General features: G+C 42.1%; 1 protein-coding gene across 1 annotated transcript; it reads left to right on the top strand.

The window, feature by feature from the left end:
* The first annotated feature begins 8 nt into the window (after positions 1-8).
* On the top strand, positions 9-16,791 carry LOC124272597. The gene is made up of 4 exons (XM_046707797.1): positions 9-335; positions 10,946-12,180; positions 14,249-14,392; positions 15,527-16,791. The coding sequence occupies exons 2-4, from the start codon at positions 10,993-10,995 to the stop codon at positions 15,701-15,703; spliced, it is 1,509 nt and encodes a 502-aa protein (XP_046563753.1). The 5' UTR covers positions 9-335; positions 10,946-10,992; the 3' UTR covers positions 15,704-16,791.
* Positions 16,792-18,028: the final 1,237 nt, after the last annotated feature.

Here is an 18,028-nt window from a genome sequence, read left to right as displayed (position 1 = left end):
AAAAAGACGGCGCCCAGATTAGGCCAATGGGAACTTGTTGCAGTTACTGAAACTTGTGATTGGTGACGAATGGAGGAAGCGGCACTTTTAGAGCATCCGACTAAAACTGACATTCCAGAAGCCGATATCGAAAGGCTACTGGCGACGAATTGCTTTTGGTTTGTTCCGGAATAATATGAGTTGACACGAATATCGGTTTTTAGTGGCCGTCATGCGCACAAAGTGTTTCCGGGTCATCGTGTGGCGGCTCAAACAAATGGTTGCTGGAGTGTTATGAAATTATCAAATTTTGTCTTGGTCTGTGCATCATCTAAAAGTAATCGCTATTTTACATTGTAAGTATATTTGGTTTTCGGAATGTTTTATTTCATTTTAATTCTTTACTTTTTATATGTTTGTCACTTCGCCCGTCTTTTCTTCGTTTGTGTACTTTCAAACCGATAACATGAGACATGTTCAGACAAGAACTGAAGAAGTATATAGATATCTATCGTTTTTCTCACTGAGCGTTCATTATGTAATAAAATTAACACTATGCAATTTGAATGGGTAAATAAGTGGGCTAGAATGCACTTTACCGGGCGCAGCCCTCGCTGCTCCCTTTACGATCCTTAGGGTTAGGGTTTAGGGTTAGAGTATGGCACCCTTTACGATCCTTAGGGTTAGGGGTTAGGGTTAGGGTATGCCACCCTTTACGATCCTTAGGGTTAGGCACCCTTTACGATCCTTAGGGTTAGGGGTTAGGGTTAGGGAACCCCAGCAACGCTAATTAATCTGAAACAGTGCGCCCGGTAAAGTGCAGTACTCCCCCTGGATGCCACAGGGACATATATCAGTGTTCACGAATAGCATCTGACCCTCTGACAAATCTGGCAGATTCGCCAACGGTCGGACAGAAGTCTACAACCCGCCAGCCCCAGTGTCTGACCGTATATTTCACAATGACTTTGACTGAAGTTGTTATATATGACATGTGTCACTTGTTTGCTGTTTATAAATCTTATGTTTGTTTATAATTTCAATGCCAATTATAAGAAATGTTAAATCTGAAATGTGTGTTTAGTTTTATTCTATGGGTCCTGTGAATTTCTAATGGGTCAGACAGACATCTGAAACTTACAGGACCCAATGTCCTGTTACTTTGAGACACAATTTGTGAACACTGATATATGTCCTTCCCCCTTCAACCCTCAAATTCAAGTCCTATAAAAATTAAAATATCCCATGCACACAAATACACTTCACAGTTTCGAATTCTGTGGGAAATTTCCTGTTTCTTGATACCATCCACTATTATTTTAGACAAAGCTCAAGTGCTGAAAATGACCTTTCAAAATAGTATGGTGATCGCCGGTCACCCTTGCTAGAGATAGTGGTAATGACCGGTGTCGGGAGGTGATAGGAACAGCCGGAAAAACAGCGAGTCTATGCCAGCCATTCTGTGAGTACACAACGCCTTATCTGGGGTCTACCTAAATCCTTAGGTTAGGGCTATATTACCGCAGAGTGCGAGCCATAGCTAACTCCATAGGTGTTCTGCCGTAGTGGTGAACTAGTTTTCACTACAGTGACGCCGCGAACACCGTTCCTGGGTGGGAATCTAAGTTTTCCTATCTCGGGGAATCGCAGCGTGGTTTTCAGTTTTCCCGCCATTTAGGAAAGGGATTAGTTACAGCTAGATCTACTGTTTGTCAGCAAGCGCATTGCAGGTTATAATAATTTTAAAGTTATTCCAGGGCGGTCTCGGAAGTTTAGGCTAGAAAAAATCTTATTTACAATAAATTAATAAGGATTTTTCAGCTTGGGTGGGCTCACGTGGAGGTCACGTGGTTGGCTCACCCCACGGGTGCTCCAGCTAGCCTGGTAAGCACCGGATACAACACAGGCAGTGTTTTTGTTAAACTTCAGGAGTTATGTGAGAGACTATAGTACATTCATAGTACGCCGGGCGACTTTGTGGATTTTGGTGCCTTTACCGATAGTGCGCGCCGAACAGCATGAGGATAACATTCTGCGCATGCGCGGAAGAAAGCGCAAGTGTTTACATTCAAGGGATGTGTTGTTCCGGGAGTACACAGAAACAGCGGAGGATTAAAGGACACTAACTGTAGGTCAATTCGACGGACAAGTGCCAGGACACTTATGTTGTGTTTTCACCTGGAGGATTATTCACGGAAAAGAATATTCACGGACGGATTATTGAGAGAGTGTAGAGGTAAGGGACATGTTGTGTTGGTACCATTCCATGGAGGTTGGCCACTAGAGGGATAAACAAGGGTAATGCTCTGAAGCCACTAGCACCAGGGTAGTTAGTTGGTATTATAAAGTGGACTTTATAAACAAAACAATATGGCCCAACAACCCATTTATGTAAATCTTTCAAGCGCGAAGGATTTGAGGGAGAGAGGACTGTCTCCAAATCAAGTGAAATCATTGGTGACACTGAAGAAAACAGGGTTTAATATTACCACGGAAGACATACCGGACTTGGAAGAATTTAATCATGATGCAGAATTAGTGTCAACATTTGATTACACCCCAAGTGGGAAATTGAAGAACCGGATCCAACCCATCAAACAGGATAGTTTGGAAGATAACATAGAGCCAGAGGATACCACAGGTTCGAAAGGTTGGCACGCGGGGGGCGAGGACAATGAAGATACACAGATGCAGGCCAATGGGAGTAATACCCAACAGAGCTCAGGATTGGAATCGGCACGCGGAGCACACAGTTTCGGTTCACGGGATACCGGAATGGTAAACATGATGGACAGAATGATGCGGTCAATGGGGGACTTGAACAGAAGGAACGCAGATTTTATGATGAGGACGGTGAGCGAAATGTCCATTAACAGTGTAGAATTGTGTAAAAACACCTCCGCAGCAGTGAAAGATAGCACTGAGGCAGTGGAGAGAGCAATTCACCGGCTAGATAGCGCAGGACATCCTCTGACATCGCCGTATGGGTTCAGTCCGTATGGTCCCTGTCCCAGGGGTATGCCTTTCAGATCCCCAGTTTCCTGGACGGACGTACACAGTGGACCAAACCCTATTGTGAGATGAAAGCAAGGTGGCGGAGGGATGGAGGGCTGGTTCCAGGGCGTAAAGCCGGAGCCAGCCACACCAGAGCAAGCGGCGGGATTGCATCATGAAGCCCCTGTGTGCAGGAAAACAAAACCTGGGGAGTGCAATGAAGGATATGACCCTATGAGTAAGATGCTGGATGAGAGAACTGCCAGGAGGTCCGCTTCCGAGTTACCGTCTGTGCATGCAGTGAGGGAGGAGTGGATCAGAATAAAGGAACTGGAGCGACTTGTTGCTAGATTTGACCATGAACCATGTATGACCGATGTCTATGCCAATGAGGAGCGTTTACAGGCAGTGACTGCTGCAATATCAGAAATGGAACTAGATGACTACTATGACATTGACACTGATGAAGAGCTGAGACTATGGAATTACCTGCTAGAGCTTCTTCACACTCGTTGCATGAATTTGGAGTTGACACTGAGCCTGCACAAGATCTTCCAGGAGATGCTGTGCAACCTGGCCTGGATGGAAGGGACCACAGCCTGGCTTACATCTGAGGGTGATGGTTGGCACCTGATGGAGGTGGAGGATCTCGTGCAGCAGCAACGCCTATTGGAAGCAGACATCCATGTAGTGGCAGAGAAGGTGGAAACTGTGAACAGTTCAGCCTCCCGTTTTACTGAAGACGACTTGTGGGACTTCTGTGACCCTGATGTGGTCGAAAAACGAATGCTTATTTTGGAATCGGCTTATGATGAACTGAAAAAACTTGTTGAGCAGAGACAATCTCGTGTGGAAGAGGATCGCAAGCAGCGGCAGCTCTACAGGAACATGAAAGATGAGGAAGGATGGATCAGGGGGAAGAAACAACTTATGTCATCACTTGACTTTGGACTTAACCCCACCAGTACTCGCCTGCTGCTGAACAAGCATGACACGATGGAGGATGAGATGAATGCCCGTCACAGCCATCTCCAGTCAGTACTACAAGTGGGAGACATCCTCGTTGCTGCAGGCAATTTCTGTGCTGACAAGATTCAGCAACACATCAATGAGGTCAACAGCAGTGGCGCAGCCTGGTGGACCTCGCTGATGAACGAAGGAAGCGACTGTTTGTTGCCATGGATTTCCACCAGTTCGTTGCTGATTCTGGCAAGGTTGACACTTGGATGAAGGACACTTTACAACTAGGGTCCATGGAAGACGTTGGCAAGGATGAGGCCAGTGTTCTATCGCTTCTCCAGAAACATGAGGAGGTGACTGAGGAGCTCAAGAGCTATCAGAATGTTATTGTGAACCTGCATAAGCAGGCCATCGGTCTGGGAGAGGAGTACTGTGAATGTCATTTGGTCAGGAGTCGATTGAATAATATTGACTATTGTTACCAGAGACGTCTGGAACTCGCTGAATGGCGGAAGCAGAGACTGGTTAATGCACTGTTTCAGTACAAAGTCCTCATTGAGAGTGAAGGTGTGGAAACAATGATTGACGAGAGTGAACACACTCAGGATGATGCAGTCCTGGACCTCAGGGATAATGATGGTTCAGTAGACTTGGATGAGGGGGGATGTTGTAGATTATGAAGGAGTGAGGGAGGGTTTGACTGTCCCCGAAGTACCCTTGGTTCCTGCCCTTGCTACACCTACTACACCAGCAAATATCAAGACTGTTGCTCCGGCAGACAAATCAACGCGTTCTGCAGCAGCTAAAGCGACACGATCACCCACCAAAAGTGCTTTGGCAGCAAAGTCACAGGCGACACAGGGAGTTCCTGCTGGGAATGCTACTCGATCATCTTCACCTAAAGTAGCTGTATCAGCAAACACAGCAACAGAAAAAGGGAACATTCCTAAGCATCCGGTCACTCTGTTCGACCAAACAGATGATTCTTTTGACGTGAGTCTTGATGACACTCAGATGAATGAGATTGTTGCGGACCAGAAGAAGAACGATGGAGAAAGAAAGACTGCTGACAGAGACAACTGATGAGGTTGTGAGAGGTTGCGGAGAGAATATCAAAGCGAGAACAGGGGGTTTAAGCATGATAGCAGAAGGGGGTCTACCCCCCTGGCCACCAGATGGCGCCCTAGTGAGCTGTGGTAAGGAGGATGCAGATGGTGTTCTCCTCAGCAACACAGGTCCGAACATTAAATGTTTGCTGCTGTGGATACCTGACGGTCACACCAGGGAGGGTGGTCAGTCTCCCGTTTTGGAGATGGGGGCTTCGATAACAGGTAAGGCATGCCTCCAAATGGATGGAGAGACGTACCGGCAGGAGGTGCTGGTGGCACAAATCAGCAATCAGCTCATCCTGGGACTTCACTTAGCCGACAGGCACTGCACAAACATTGATATGCAACCATGGACAGTTACCATTGGCGGGTGTGAGATCCCGGTAACGATCAGGACTAGAGAGTCTGTTGTGTGCCAAGGGGCTATTCCAAGGGCAGTGTTGTGTGCACCGCACACAGCTACCAGACTACCATGCCTTGACAGTCAAGAGTTGAACCAATCCCCGGTGGAGCCTCTTTCAGAAACCAGACGGTGTGCATTAAGTTTGGGGAACCTACATCAAGGGCAATGCTCTGCCTTGGCGTACTTGATCAACCCAGCTGACCCCTTAGTGAAGGTACAAAAGGGTCAGCACGTTGGCAATGCAGTTGAGGACAGACATTATGAGGAGACCAACAGCGCTATCTGTAGGGCCTCTTCCATTGCAAAGGTAGGGGAGGGTGTCCTACGGAACTGTCATTGCTAGACATGCCCAACGAGATGGACATGTGTATTTTGGACACAGACGGCTCTGGCCTAGCTGTCAGGATGGAGCTACCCTTAGGGCAAGAGAGAGGGGCCAGTGTTGGTCGTTGCTCATTAACCCCAGAGCAGCGGGGGTATGGCCAAACTCACAAGAAGATGCTGGTGGATGTTCGCCTTCCAAGAGAGTATTGCCACTACCTGTTGGGGCAGTATTTTCTGATGCGAATGGACCACAACAGTTGGAGGTGGTCGCTTAATTTCGAATCGTCTGACAGACAGCTGGCCTGCTGGCCTGAGACACTGAGCCCATATGACATGAGGGTTGAATATCGTCCAGGGACCAAAGACCTGGCCGATGAAGCAGACTGTGACAGCTGCCAGAGGTTGGTTGAGTTACACAAGCTCCCATGCGGGGGCTGTCAAAATGGGGACCAGTTCCACAAGGACGTAGAGTACATCCTTCCATTAGCTGGCCGACGTTGGACAGTCAGGGGGGTGACAGGGGTGGAAGATAACAGCTACTTGGGAGAGATCCCTACCAGGTGGGACCCCAGTGGGGTGAACAAGAATCAGACAGAAGGTCAGGGGCATTCTTTTGAAGCGCAGAGTGACCCCAAATCCTACCCGGAGAAGATTCACACTGATCCCAAGTGTAGGACAGTTGTGGGATTGCACCCCAGAGTGGACGCCAATCTGGTTGACGGGGCGCTCCGCCTGCCGCTAAGTCTTTGGCGGGACGTCCTCTGCGTGGTGGGGCTGGACGACACCGCAGAGGCCAACAAGTGGAGAGGACAGGAAGAAGTGTTGAGGTAGCTGGCACCGAACATCCCGGCTGGGTGCCCGGTAGTGGTATGGGTTCGTGGGCCTGAGGGGGATGAGCTGGCCGGATCATCCCACACCCGGGTCATCCGGGTGTTGAAGGAATGCCTTCCCCAAGATAAACCCTTGGTAGTCCCGAACTTTACCAGAGAGGAGGGGACGGACCAGGAATGGTTGGAGGGGTTCTCACAATCTTGTTTCAGTTTCACTTCCCGGGTGGTGGAATTTCCCCAGGGCCAGATGGTGTGGTTAAGGGCAGTGCCAGAGGATAGGGTGCTGATGGGGACAGACTGTCCCGACACTGGGCCAGAAGGTTGCACCCTGAGCTCCAGTGTTGCTGTGCTATGTGGCTCAAGTGGTAGCAAGAAAGAGGGACTTCTCTTGACCACAAAAGTCAACGCGGCTCTGCTGTTCACTCTGGGGGACGCCGTGGGTCTCATCCAATGGTAGGGTGAGGCTCGTGTAATGCCTAATGTTTTCTGGGCTCCACCCAAGACGGGGTGGGGTCTGTGTGCGCCAGTAGCAGCCAGTTGGCCCCACCTAATGGCTAGGTGGGGTTGGATGGCCTTTGGCAGGTCATCAGTGTCGCTCCGAAGCGGAGTGGGACTTTCCTAGAGACTGTAAAAGACTGCGGGTCTTACTTGTTGGTACGAGTGGGACCCGAACCCTATATGTTATGGACGATTGGTCCCACCGAGGATACGGTGGAATCCACACCAGAGAGCCGGAAGCTAGGTGATTGCGGAATCAGTGTGACTGAGGGGAGGACCCCTTGGTGTGCCGCACAGAAAGGATACCCCTCGGGAGACAGTTACGAGAAGACCCCTTGGCTGAGGATGGCATGGTGTACTTCCTGTGGAGGGGGCCTTTTAAAACGGGGAAGAATATGGTGATCGCCGGTCACCCTTGCTAGAGATAGTGGTAATGACCGGTGTCGGGAGGTGATAGGAACAGCCGGAAAAACAGCGAGTCTATGCCAGCCATTCTGTGAGTACACAACGCCTTATCTGGGGTCTACCTAAATCCTTAGGTTAGGGCTATATTACCACAGAGTGTGAGCCATAGCTAGCTCCATAGGTGTTCCGCCGTAGTGGTGAACTAGTTTTCACTACAATAGGCTTCATCGAAAATGTCGCCATTTTTGACACAGTACGAAATCGTGATTCACAGCGTTATTTGCTGTATGTTTTGAAATGTGAAAATCGGATAATTACTGGCACTATTGAATTTCAAAAATAACATATTCATGATCACTGGTATCAGTTTTACATAAAATCGCTTATTATAATTGTGAAACGTTGCCGATGAATCTAGAATCGGTTGGGATGTTTTCGAAAATGCACTTACACTAATGCCGTAGAGCGCTTTCCGCCATATTGGATTGTGTTAACAAAATCACGTTTCGCGAAGGCCGGTATTGAGACGCCTATTACATCACGTATATTTCATATTCAGCTTCGAAACATGTATCACTGAATTCCCCATACATTTTAGAATCGAATTGCAACTGGTCTTTGTCACCAATACCAACTGTCTAGATAAAATGAGACGAAAACATATTGGGTGTGAAAACGAACACTATGATTGAAAGACTGCGCTTATGTCTGAAATGTAAACAAAGACAAATTCGATTTTTGCACTCGTGAGCATTTTCTGAAATTTTTCAACATTCATCCGTCTATTCATTGCTTGCAATGGCTCAATACCTTTGGAATATGCACGGAAAGAGTATCGTAGCAAGCAATAGGAAATTATAAATGGATACAATGCAATGATTTGATAATTCATAAGAAATTGTCAAAGTTTCCGTGCAGCGCGACGCCATGACTGACGAAAATCACGCAGAATCGACAACGGTAATTATCTGCATTTCTGGCTTTTTCTCTTACTTATAGTGAAAACGATAAAAACATATAACAATACACAGATAGTCAGAATCATTCTGATTACTTACATGTCATATTTATGTACAAACGATCCCTGAATCAATGGAAGGGTCCTCGCGAAATCCTGTGTACCTTTGTCAGCAAAGCCGCCATTTTGTAAGAAATCGGTCAGCGGTAGTGATGTCATACGTCAACATTGTTGTACATATTAGGCAATTTCTTTGAGGTGAAAGTCGGTTGAACAAGAGTAAACACAATCGCCCAATCTTTCCGACTACGCTGTCAGTATATTATGGTGTATATTTTGGGTATAGTTCAGATACTTTTTCATGAAACTGACTTCAGTATCTACATTTAGCCTTGTTCAATATCATATCATACGTGCATATAGGGTTTACAGTGTTTTATTCTTTGAAAGTTTTTGATTGTTTGAATCATATTTACATAAGAAATTGACATATTTAGTGCAATACACCATATTCTAAACCTTTACACAAGTGTTAGAAGATCAAACGTAGCCATAACTGCAACTACTGTAGTTCCTATGATGTATAATATTCAATTTATTTGGACTAATATTGCAATCTCATATATGATATTTAATTCAACGTTATATGTAAAACTGATAATATTAATGAAAATGATTTATATATGTTAAGAAATGTATATGCACACATATTTAAAGGAATGTCTTGTTCATTGCATAATTTTGTGTCGTTTTATAGACAAAAGAATGATGCATATTGATCGGCCAGGTGCGCGTTTGTTGGAAACGTTTTATAATTCTCTATCATTGTTTTCGATAATATAATCAATTCATATTCGATTAAATAATATTGTGATGACAGGATATCAAACTCTAACTACATTTATAGGAAAATTGTTGAAAAATATATATACCATCTCATGTGTTAATTCGGGACAAATCTTACATCCATATTCTAATATATAGTTCCATATATAAAAAGCTATGTTTTTGCCTCTTTCATTGCGTACGTATGAAAAGAAATAGCTACATAATCATAAACAAACAAAATTCTTTTCCCAAACAAAATATTCGTGTGTTGTGAAATATTATTTTTATTTACGTTAAGTTTATGCCAAACAGGTGCGCGTGTTGTTCACAATAAGATACGCTATCAAACCGTCTAATTGTTGATATATTCAGGACACTGTTTAAATGGAAAAATCAGTCATTTTATGTTTTGTCTAAAGAGTGTTAAATTCTGACGTAGAAGCCAAGACCTTTTATACAATTAATGGACATTAGGTGAGATATCTACTAATCAGCATACCAATGTCGTCTTTTTCCGACGTCGCAAATGCATAAACGTCAAGCAATGACGTCAACTAAAATGTTGTATTATTTTCAGCAATTTCATTACATTTGAAGATATGGCTAGTATTCTGGTAATAACGATGCAAAATTAGTCAAATTACATCTACACAAACAGGAGAATATGGGAATCTAAGAACTAACTTATATATTGGATAGGGCCATCCAAATCGCTATTACGTGCTTTCACATGTAATACGTTGTAATTTTTCTTGTAAATTGTGAAACTACCAAACTGCATCCGCTCACATTGGGGAACTTTGAATTGGAATAGTTTGGTTCACCATGAACATAAAATAACGAAAATATAGCGTCCGTATCCACAACAAATTCTCACCAAGTGATCTGAGTTACATTGACCTAGTGTTACGCCATAACGGAGTTATGCCCCCTTATCATTGTACGTGTATGACCTCTCTGTCGTCGTTTGACGTCATAGAAGAAAATCCATTTTTGACATTTATTGCGAGTCATATTTAATGTTGAGCGCATAACGTTATGCACAAGCACATAAACCCAATTCATATACACTTATGTCGTTCAGATATCAGGCTGTATTTTCTTCGCTCACACTTTCCATAAAGAAGCCACATTAAAAAATTCGTAGCACAGTGCTTTTATCGGTGCGCGATAAAAAGCGGATAATATTACTGTTTTTTAACGCATAGCAAAATTTTGGACATCATTTAGCAGTGTATATTTCTCAAACCGCCAAGGTAGTTGCACTTATATTTATACCAACGGAAAGGAAATTTAATATTCTACATTTCTGTGTAATTTTATAGCCGTACGTAGATCCAGGACCACGCGAGCGCAATTCTCGCACAACGTTCACTTTTCAAACTGTATGAAAATGTGCTCCTGAAAAAAACTCGGGCATCAAGGGGGTTAAATACGTAAACGAAATACTGCAATCTTCCCAACATCAACAAAATAATTGAGGTCCTGTCTGTTTTTGTTTGTTGTTATTTGGGAAAGTATTTGATAATTAGGTTAGCTAGACTAGTTCTTGCCACACTATAATTTGGTATTGCATAAATTTAACTCAATCAGTCAATGTGTGCCTTAAGATATTTTAATGATTCTCAAACTTGACTGTATTTTTTCTAAATTCCAGAATGTGAAATGATCAGAGAAGGAGCTGCTGAATAGTGACAGCTTGACATGGTTGTCATGGCTCATGCTGTTTGTCACAGGATGGAGTCCATCCCTCGCAGCTGCCCTCCTGGACGCGGTGACAGGGACTACGAACCTGTTTCTGAATATAAACCTCAAACCTATTCAAAAGAATTACACACTATGTTTGCATGTAATGAAGACTTTCTTGCCGATTTCATACCACTTGTTTCTGCGCCCATACCATCTGTAAAGCCAGCAGCACTGTTTAGGTCTCAGACTGATCCTACCCTGTGTATCACTCCAGATAAGTCATGTCAGGGTGTAACTTCAGGAAAACAGAACTTGCCCTCTGAGGGAACAACTTTCTACCAAGCTCTTCCCAGCCCTGATCCACGTCTGAGTCTTACACCCCAGTCCATTACAACAACATCAAGACTTAGACATGGTGCAAAACAATTGGATACTGGTGTGGTTCCTGCTGTACCTACAGTGTTGGTGCCCGATCCGCTTCTGACTGTGACACCAGAACATAAATTATCTGGCAGTTCTAAAGCCAAAAGTAGTTTGAGGACTGAAAGAAATGACCCAGAGGCAAAATATAAACTGAAATACAAAGTAAGATTTGATCTAAATGCTGCTGACAGTAATGCAAATGATAAAAGCTTTGGACAAGATGTCGTAACAGATAATGAAACAAGTTTTGGAAAGACTATAAGCAAAGTATACAAGCCTGATTTATATTTTGAAGAGGACAAACCAGATGAAGATTTTCATGAACCATTATCACAACAAAGAACTAGCCAGTATATGACATGTCCCTCATCAGATACAACTCGTACTCATAGAGCAGTAAACATGAATTCTGATGTAAATGCTGGCAAAGATCCCAAGTTGAAAAATGAATCTGAGGGAATTAGGAAGCCTGATAAAAGTGCCTTTGAAGGCTGTGAAAGACCAGACTTCATCATTTCCAGCTCTAATAAAGGTCCATCAAAAAGGAAGGTTGTTGTCACACGGGAACTACAGGAGCATCCTATTGTCACAGAGTATCAATACCCCTTTGATGCAGAGGACAGAGAATCAGATGTGGAACATGTGTTTTCACGTCCTGAATATAATAACTCATTGAAAGTGTATAATGAAATGAGGAAAGTTGATGGGATGGTCCCTGATGTGGCATCTGCTGTCCAAGAACACCTGAATGAGGAAAAGTGGACCGAAATCAGTGAGAAGGTACACTTTACTGATATCACCATGATCACTTTAAGATACAGGGTACAATTTATCATACTCATCAGTGAGAAGGTACACTTTGTCGATATTGCTCTCGAAATGTAAGGTCAAATATATCAAGACTTGTCAGTGAGAAAGTACAGTTAGTACACTTTATCAATATCAACCTCAAGCTACAGTTTACGATATATCTGACTCATCAGTGAGAAAGTATACTTTATCAATATATTTTCGACATTATCAACAAGAAAGTACATTTTGTCAGTATTATGCTCTGACTACAAGGACACATCGACAAGAATGTACACTTTATCATTATCACCCTAAAACCACTGGGTATGAAGCATTATCTACCACAGCCCAAGCTAATCTAACTGCCTCAGCAAGCATGAAACTGTGGAGACTGGATTTCACCTGTCCCTTGCCTTGTGGTGTTTGACATTTTTAAAGACAGAAATGCTGAAATAAAAACAGATTTCTCAAGTACCTTTCAGAATGTTGAGTATGGCTGTTTGAAAAATGAAACAAAAAGTGGACCTACCTGGCAAAATATTATGTTTACTCACATCTGTTAAATATAACAAATGTGATGCAAATAATGCATCTATTTTTTTATGTTCTTTACCTGAGACTTTGATATCTGAGATAAATAATAATATTTAACTGTTAACATGGTAAAATATCAGATTTTGGAATAGTCTATCCCCACACAGAACAAAAACAGTTTTAAACATGTTATTAGATATTTATCTTGATGTTTCCGTAAGTTGGTGGTGTGATAGATCATGGACAAAACAACTTCACATTACTTAACAGGTTTAATTACGATGTACCTCACTTTGTAATGCAAAATAGATTGTCCATTTGAATTTTTAACATGACTACATTAAGATTGTTTAAACCTTTTAGAAATGATGCACAACAGTCATATTAAGAACACATTAATGACCGTTATAAGTTTGTCATTTATTTTGGCATGCGTGTTGTGGTTAATAGTAGGGCCCAATATGTACATGATATATATGTTCAGCATAGTGAGATGTTATTAACTTTAGCATGATGAGAAATAGTGACACAGCTGTAAAAGGTCAAAACTGCCCAAATAGTGGGCCAGCATTTTTACCAATTCAGCTAATCCTGTGGCCATCAACTCAAGGACCTCCAACCCTTCTCTTAAGTCAATTACTCATGAAATACTGTTGAACTCGACTATGTTACTCTCAATGCATATTCAGCAAATCCTAAGATAACCTAATATCTGCTTTGACTTTGGTCATGCATTCAAATGTTTTGATATTGTGAAACAGAGCTCCAGATAAGATTTATCTCATGCGGGTACTGTACCCACTGTATTTGTTTGGAGTGGGTATTATGAATGTTGAGTGGGTATTTCATTTTCCATTTCCCACTGCTTTCAAATATGTGCGTATTTCAGTTATTTTACTCACCTAAGTATTATGTCATTGAGTAGGTTTAAAAGCAGGTATGTTCTGCCTTATGTCATACCTAATCCAAATCAACTTAAATATAATGGAAATAATTTCATAAAAAAAATCTCTCATCCTATACTGACAGTACAACACTAGTGTTTACTAACAGTACAACTTGATAGCAATCGGTGTCTTTTTAATTACGCGAGCGATTTTTATAAATATATTCCGTACGCATTTGTTTTAAACTTTTAGCGTATATAACATTATAAATGCGTAATTGGTATGCAACAGTTATTTTTCAATGCGTAATTAGAAAGTTTCTATGCGTATTGACCCGGATATGCAGCTTATCTGCACCTCTGGTGAAATACAGTTTTGCCTTTAGGTTATGAGTAGACAATTCCGTACTTCAGTAAAACATCAGTAAAGTTTGTGTAGACTGATGGACCGAGATGGCCTATATAACCCACATACATGTTTCAGTTGGTCTGTATTGTTAGAATGAGTAATCAGAACCACATTACATTGATGTTTGGAAAGTAATATGTTGACAAACATTGTTTCACTGGCTTAAATCTTTTAATCATGTTGATCCTTATGTGTTGTTACACAGATGAACTGATTGGTCATTTCAGGCATCTTCCAAGGTGAACCTGTGTTTCAAATCCAGTCAGTTTAATGGTCTTGTTGGCTTACAAGCATCTGCTGAAGACTTACAACGAAAAACCGAAAGGGAGATAACTCTGAAGGGAAAAACTGTCATGCATCAAAGTCGTAAGGTGAATTTCTTAGGGACCATTCATAATTTATGGCTAGGGGGTATGATGATGATTTTTATGGTGAAGCATGTACAATGTGAATGGGACCACCCCCCACCCCCAAATGTATGTACAAAGTAAGTGACCCCCCAGCATGTCATGTACAAAGTCAATGACCCTCCCCCTCCCCTTTTCCGTATTTTTAAAGCATAATTTTTAAATATTTTTATGTGCAAAATTGCTGACCCCTCTACAAACGTGTGCAAAATTGTTGACCCCCTACCTCCCAGAACAAAATGGGTGACCCCCTTAAAATCATCATCACCCCCCCTAGTCATAAATTATGAAAGGTCCCTTAATCATATTAAATACTTGATGTTACTGTTGTAGCTTTTCTGCATGGATTGTTGTGGTTGTTGTTTGTCGTTTAATGCCACACTCAGCAATATATTCCAGCTATATGGTGGCAGTCTGTAAATAATCGATTCTGGACCAGACAATCCAGTGATCAAAAGCATGACCATCAATCTGCACAGTTGGAAGTCAAGAGAGCTCATGTTATGATCTGCTTTTCATGTGTCTGTCTCCCTTAATTATAATCATATAGTTTCCTTCAAAAAACTTAATTTTTCAATGTGACCACTATGGCATTGCTGCTGAAAAACCTAAATGTAATGGAATCTGTATTTTGTTTTAATCTAAACCATTGCATTTGTGCCAACCATTTTAGCTGTTACCCATATGTGTAACCCATACAATACAGTGAATCACTACACTCTATATCTCCACCACTGCCAGGCCATATGTGTACCATTGACCTACCCATACAAAACAGTGAGTCACTACACCCCATATATCTACTTCTGCCAGGCCGTATGTGTACCATTGACCTACATACAATACATTGAATCACTACACCCTATATCTCTACCACTGCCAGGCCATATGTGTACCATTGACCTACCCATACAATACATTGAATCACTACACCCTATGTCTCTACCACTGCCAGGCCATATGTTGTCTGGACCTTAGAGGTCCTCAGTTCATTACTTCAAGGATACCAACAGGAACTGTAACAAAGTTTAGTCTGATAGCTCTGTATGCCAGATATGTATAAATGTTATATGTATATATCTTCATATTGTTCTACAGCCCTCAAATCAGCATGAGCCGGATTTGCTGGAATTCCTGTGCCATGATCTTCAGAAGGAGGCTCCTGACCTGAAGCTGCTGGGGATGACATCCCCATCAGAACATTTGTCCACTGCACCACCCCTGCTGGCCTTTGACCTCTACCGACACAACAGAGCATGGGAGGGCAGCTTATAGCCAATTTAAAAGCTTGCCGAAACTTAGTTGCCTCTAATATGATTGGATTTGCTAACGATACTAGAATTAATATATATTGACTATGTGCAAGTAATATATTCATTTGTAACAAGTCATGAGGAAGTAATGGTCTTGCAAGTACTGGTCAGGTACATAATATTTTCATTGCCAGTAAACTTACAAAAAACGTGCATGATTTTCCTTCATTACCTTTCAGTCAAATTACTTGGCTATTGTGGAAACTGAAGGTGGAAATAAACACCTCACATCGCTTTTCAGTCTCACACCACTTCCTGCTCTCTTTATGTGTGCAGTGATGAAAAGCAGGTCTAGCTCTCCAGAGTGTTAATAGTAGAATGTCAAACATTTACAGGGTTATTGCTAAATGTGTATGTTCTCACTGTTTAGGCTGGCAGACCTACTTGGTTGATTGCTGTTCCCAGTGTGAGTATTCAGGACTTTACAAGCTGAATAGACTTGTGTGCCATGAGAAAAATGTAAGGTGCCTACAGGAACATTCAGCTTAGAAATGTCCTGTATACATGTAACAGTTCATCATTGGGGCATGAACTATTTGTCTCACAAGAAGGCCCATCTTGACACCTCCATCAGACTCTGTGTATGGTGACTGTTATTGTGGACAGGTTGTCAGGTATCTGTGTCTGACTAACTTGTGTGGTTAGAGAGAGTTTTCTATTCATTTTACAACTCCATGGCAAATGTTGCCACAATTCAAGGAAACATGGGTCAGTAATGGCCAAAATTACTGAAAAAAACCTGTGCAGCAGGGACATTAAAACTAGATCAAAAGTCTTGAAGGAATATAGAAACAACAAGGCTTGAGGTTTTAGGGAAGCAGGTTTATGTGGGTGATTTATTGTCTGAGCAGTGCATCTGTGTACATTCTGGGTCACACAAATGACTGTGACATGTTTCTACACAGGGGTTATTTATATTGTACATACAAACCACAGAACACAAATCAAGGAAAAGGATTGTCAGAAGTCCTTAACTTTCATACACATGTTGGAGTTGCTATTTCATTTATGACAGTTTCAGCAATAAAACTGAATCCAATTCGCACAAAATGTGGACTATTTATTTCTAAGATGTATTAATCATAACATTATGTATGGCCATATATAAAAATACTCTTGTTTCTCATTACCGCCCAACCCGAAAAATCGACCCTGATCCTGCATGAATTTTCCACACTTTTAAGTTTTGATTTTCTACTGGAGGAAAGGTGTAAATTTCCACAGAAATCAAGGGGTTTTGGACATAAAATTTTAAAAAGATGTAAATTGATGAGAAATAAGAATATTTGTGTATGTGGCCTATCCTCTATAGTGAGCATTATTTGAAGAAACAGACAGGTAAGGTTTTATAACATATATGTTACGTATCAGTTATGTTCTACATCACATGCTTCAGAAGGATATTGGTGATGCAAAATGCATGCTGAGAAGTAACATGTCCAAGCAGGATGTTGACGTTGTAGTGGCAATCTACTCTACTGTAGAAGTAGCTGGGAACATGCATATCATATCATTTTCGCTGATGCAGGAAATGTACACTAATTTGTATTGGCATGAAAATTAAACTTAACAGGTCTTGATGAGAAGACTGACTCATATTTGCATTAACCTATAGAAACGTGTAGTTATGTCGTAGCCAAGAGCTTCACCAGGGCTCCCCGGCCTGATCATCTTTAGCCGCCTTTTATGACAATTGAGATACGTGTAGCTACCTTAGTGCATACAGTGATAAAGCAACACTACCACAAACACCTGGTATGGACATAATGATGCGTACACACACTGGACCAATGTTAACGCCTCGGAAATAGATCACTTATTCAGCGAAGCGGCTGTACAATATCACACACAAAGGATTGGAAACATTCGTTTTCTCTCTATTTCAACTGGGGCGGTGGGGTAGCCTAATGGTTAAACGTTGGCTCGTCACGCCGAAGACCCAGGTTCGAATCCCCACATGGGCACAATGTGTGAAGCCCATTTCTGGTGTGCCCCGCCGTGATGTTGCTGGAATATTGCTAAAAGCGGCGTAAAACCAAACTCAGTCAGTCAGTCAGTCAGTCTATTTCAACTGAGAAGCTCTTACATGAATTATCATAAAAGACTGAATATTTTCGGATGCAGTTATATTTTGACTGTATTTAAAATCCAAAGCCTTTGTTCCAGGTGTATACTGTAATCTGTTAGTAACCAGTGAGATTGTAAATATCGAGAGTTTCTAATACCTACTAGGTCTTGGTTTCGTTCACATATTATGAGCAACCATCGATGTCATGGACAAGTCACG

The sequence above is a fragment of the Haliotis rubra genome, unplaced genomic scaffold, assembly GCF_003918875.1.
Source record: "Haliotis rubra isolate DU_JTF1 unplaced genomic scaffold, ASM391887v1 Scf1709, whole genome shotgun sequence".
NCBI classification, from domain to species: Eukaryota; Metazoa; Mollusca; class Gastropoda; order Lepetellida; family Haliotidae; genus Haliotis; species Haliotis rubra.
The sequence above is the reverse complement of the archived record's forward strand: the minus strand, read 5'-3'. Positions and strand labels throughout refer to the sequence as shown.

Coding starts and splice junctions, on each gene's coding strand:
- LOC124272597 (XM_046707797.1), top strand. CDS start 10,993: ATGGTTGTCATGGCTCATGCTGTTTGTCACAGGATGGAGTCCATCCCT. Junction 12,181..14,248: donor GGACCGAAATCAGTGAGAAG/GTACACTTTACT, acceptor TGGTCATTTCAG/GCATCTTCCAAGGTGAACCT. Junction 14,393..15,526: donor TCATGCATCAAAGTCGTAAG/GTGAATTTCTTA, acceptor ATTGTTCTACAG/CCCTCAAATCAGCATGAGCC.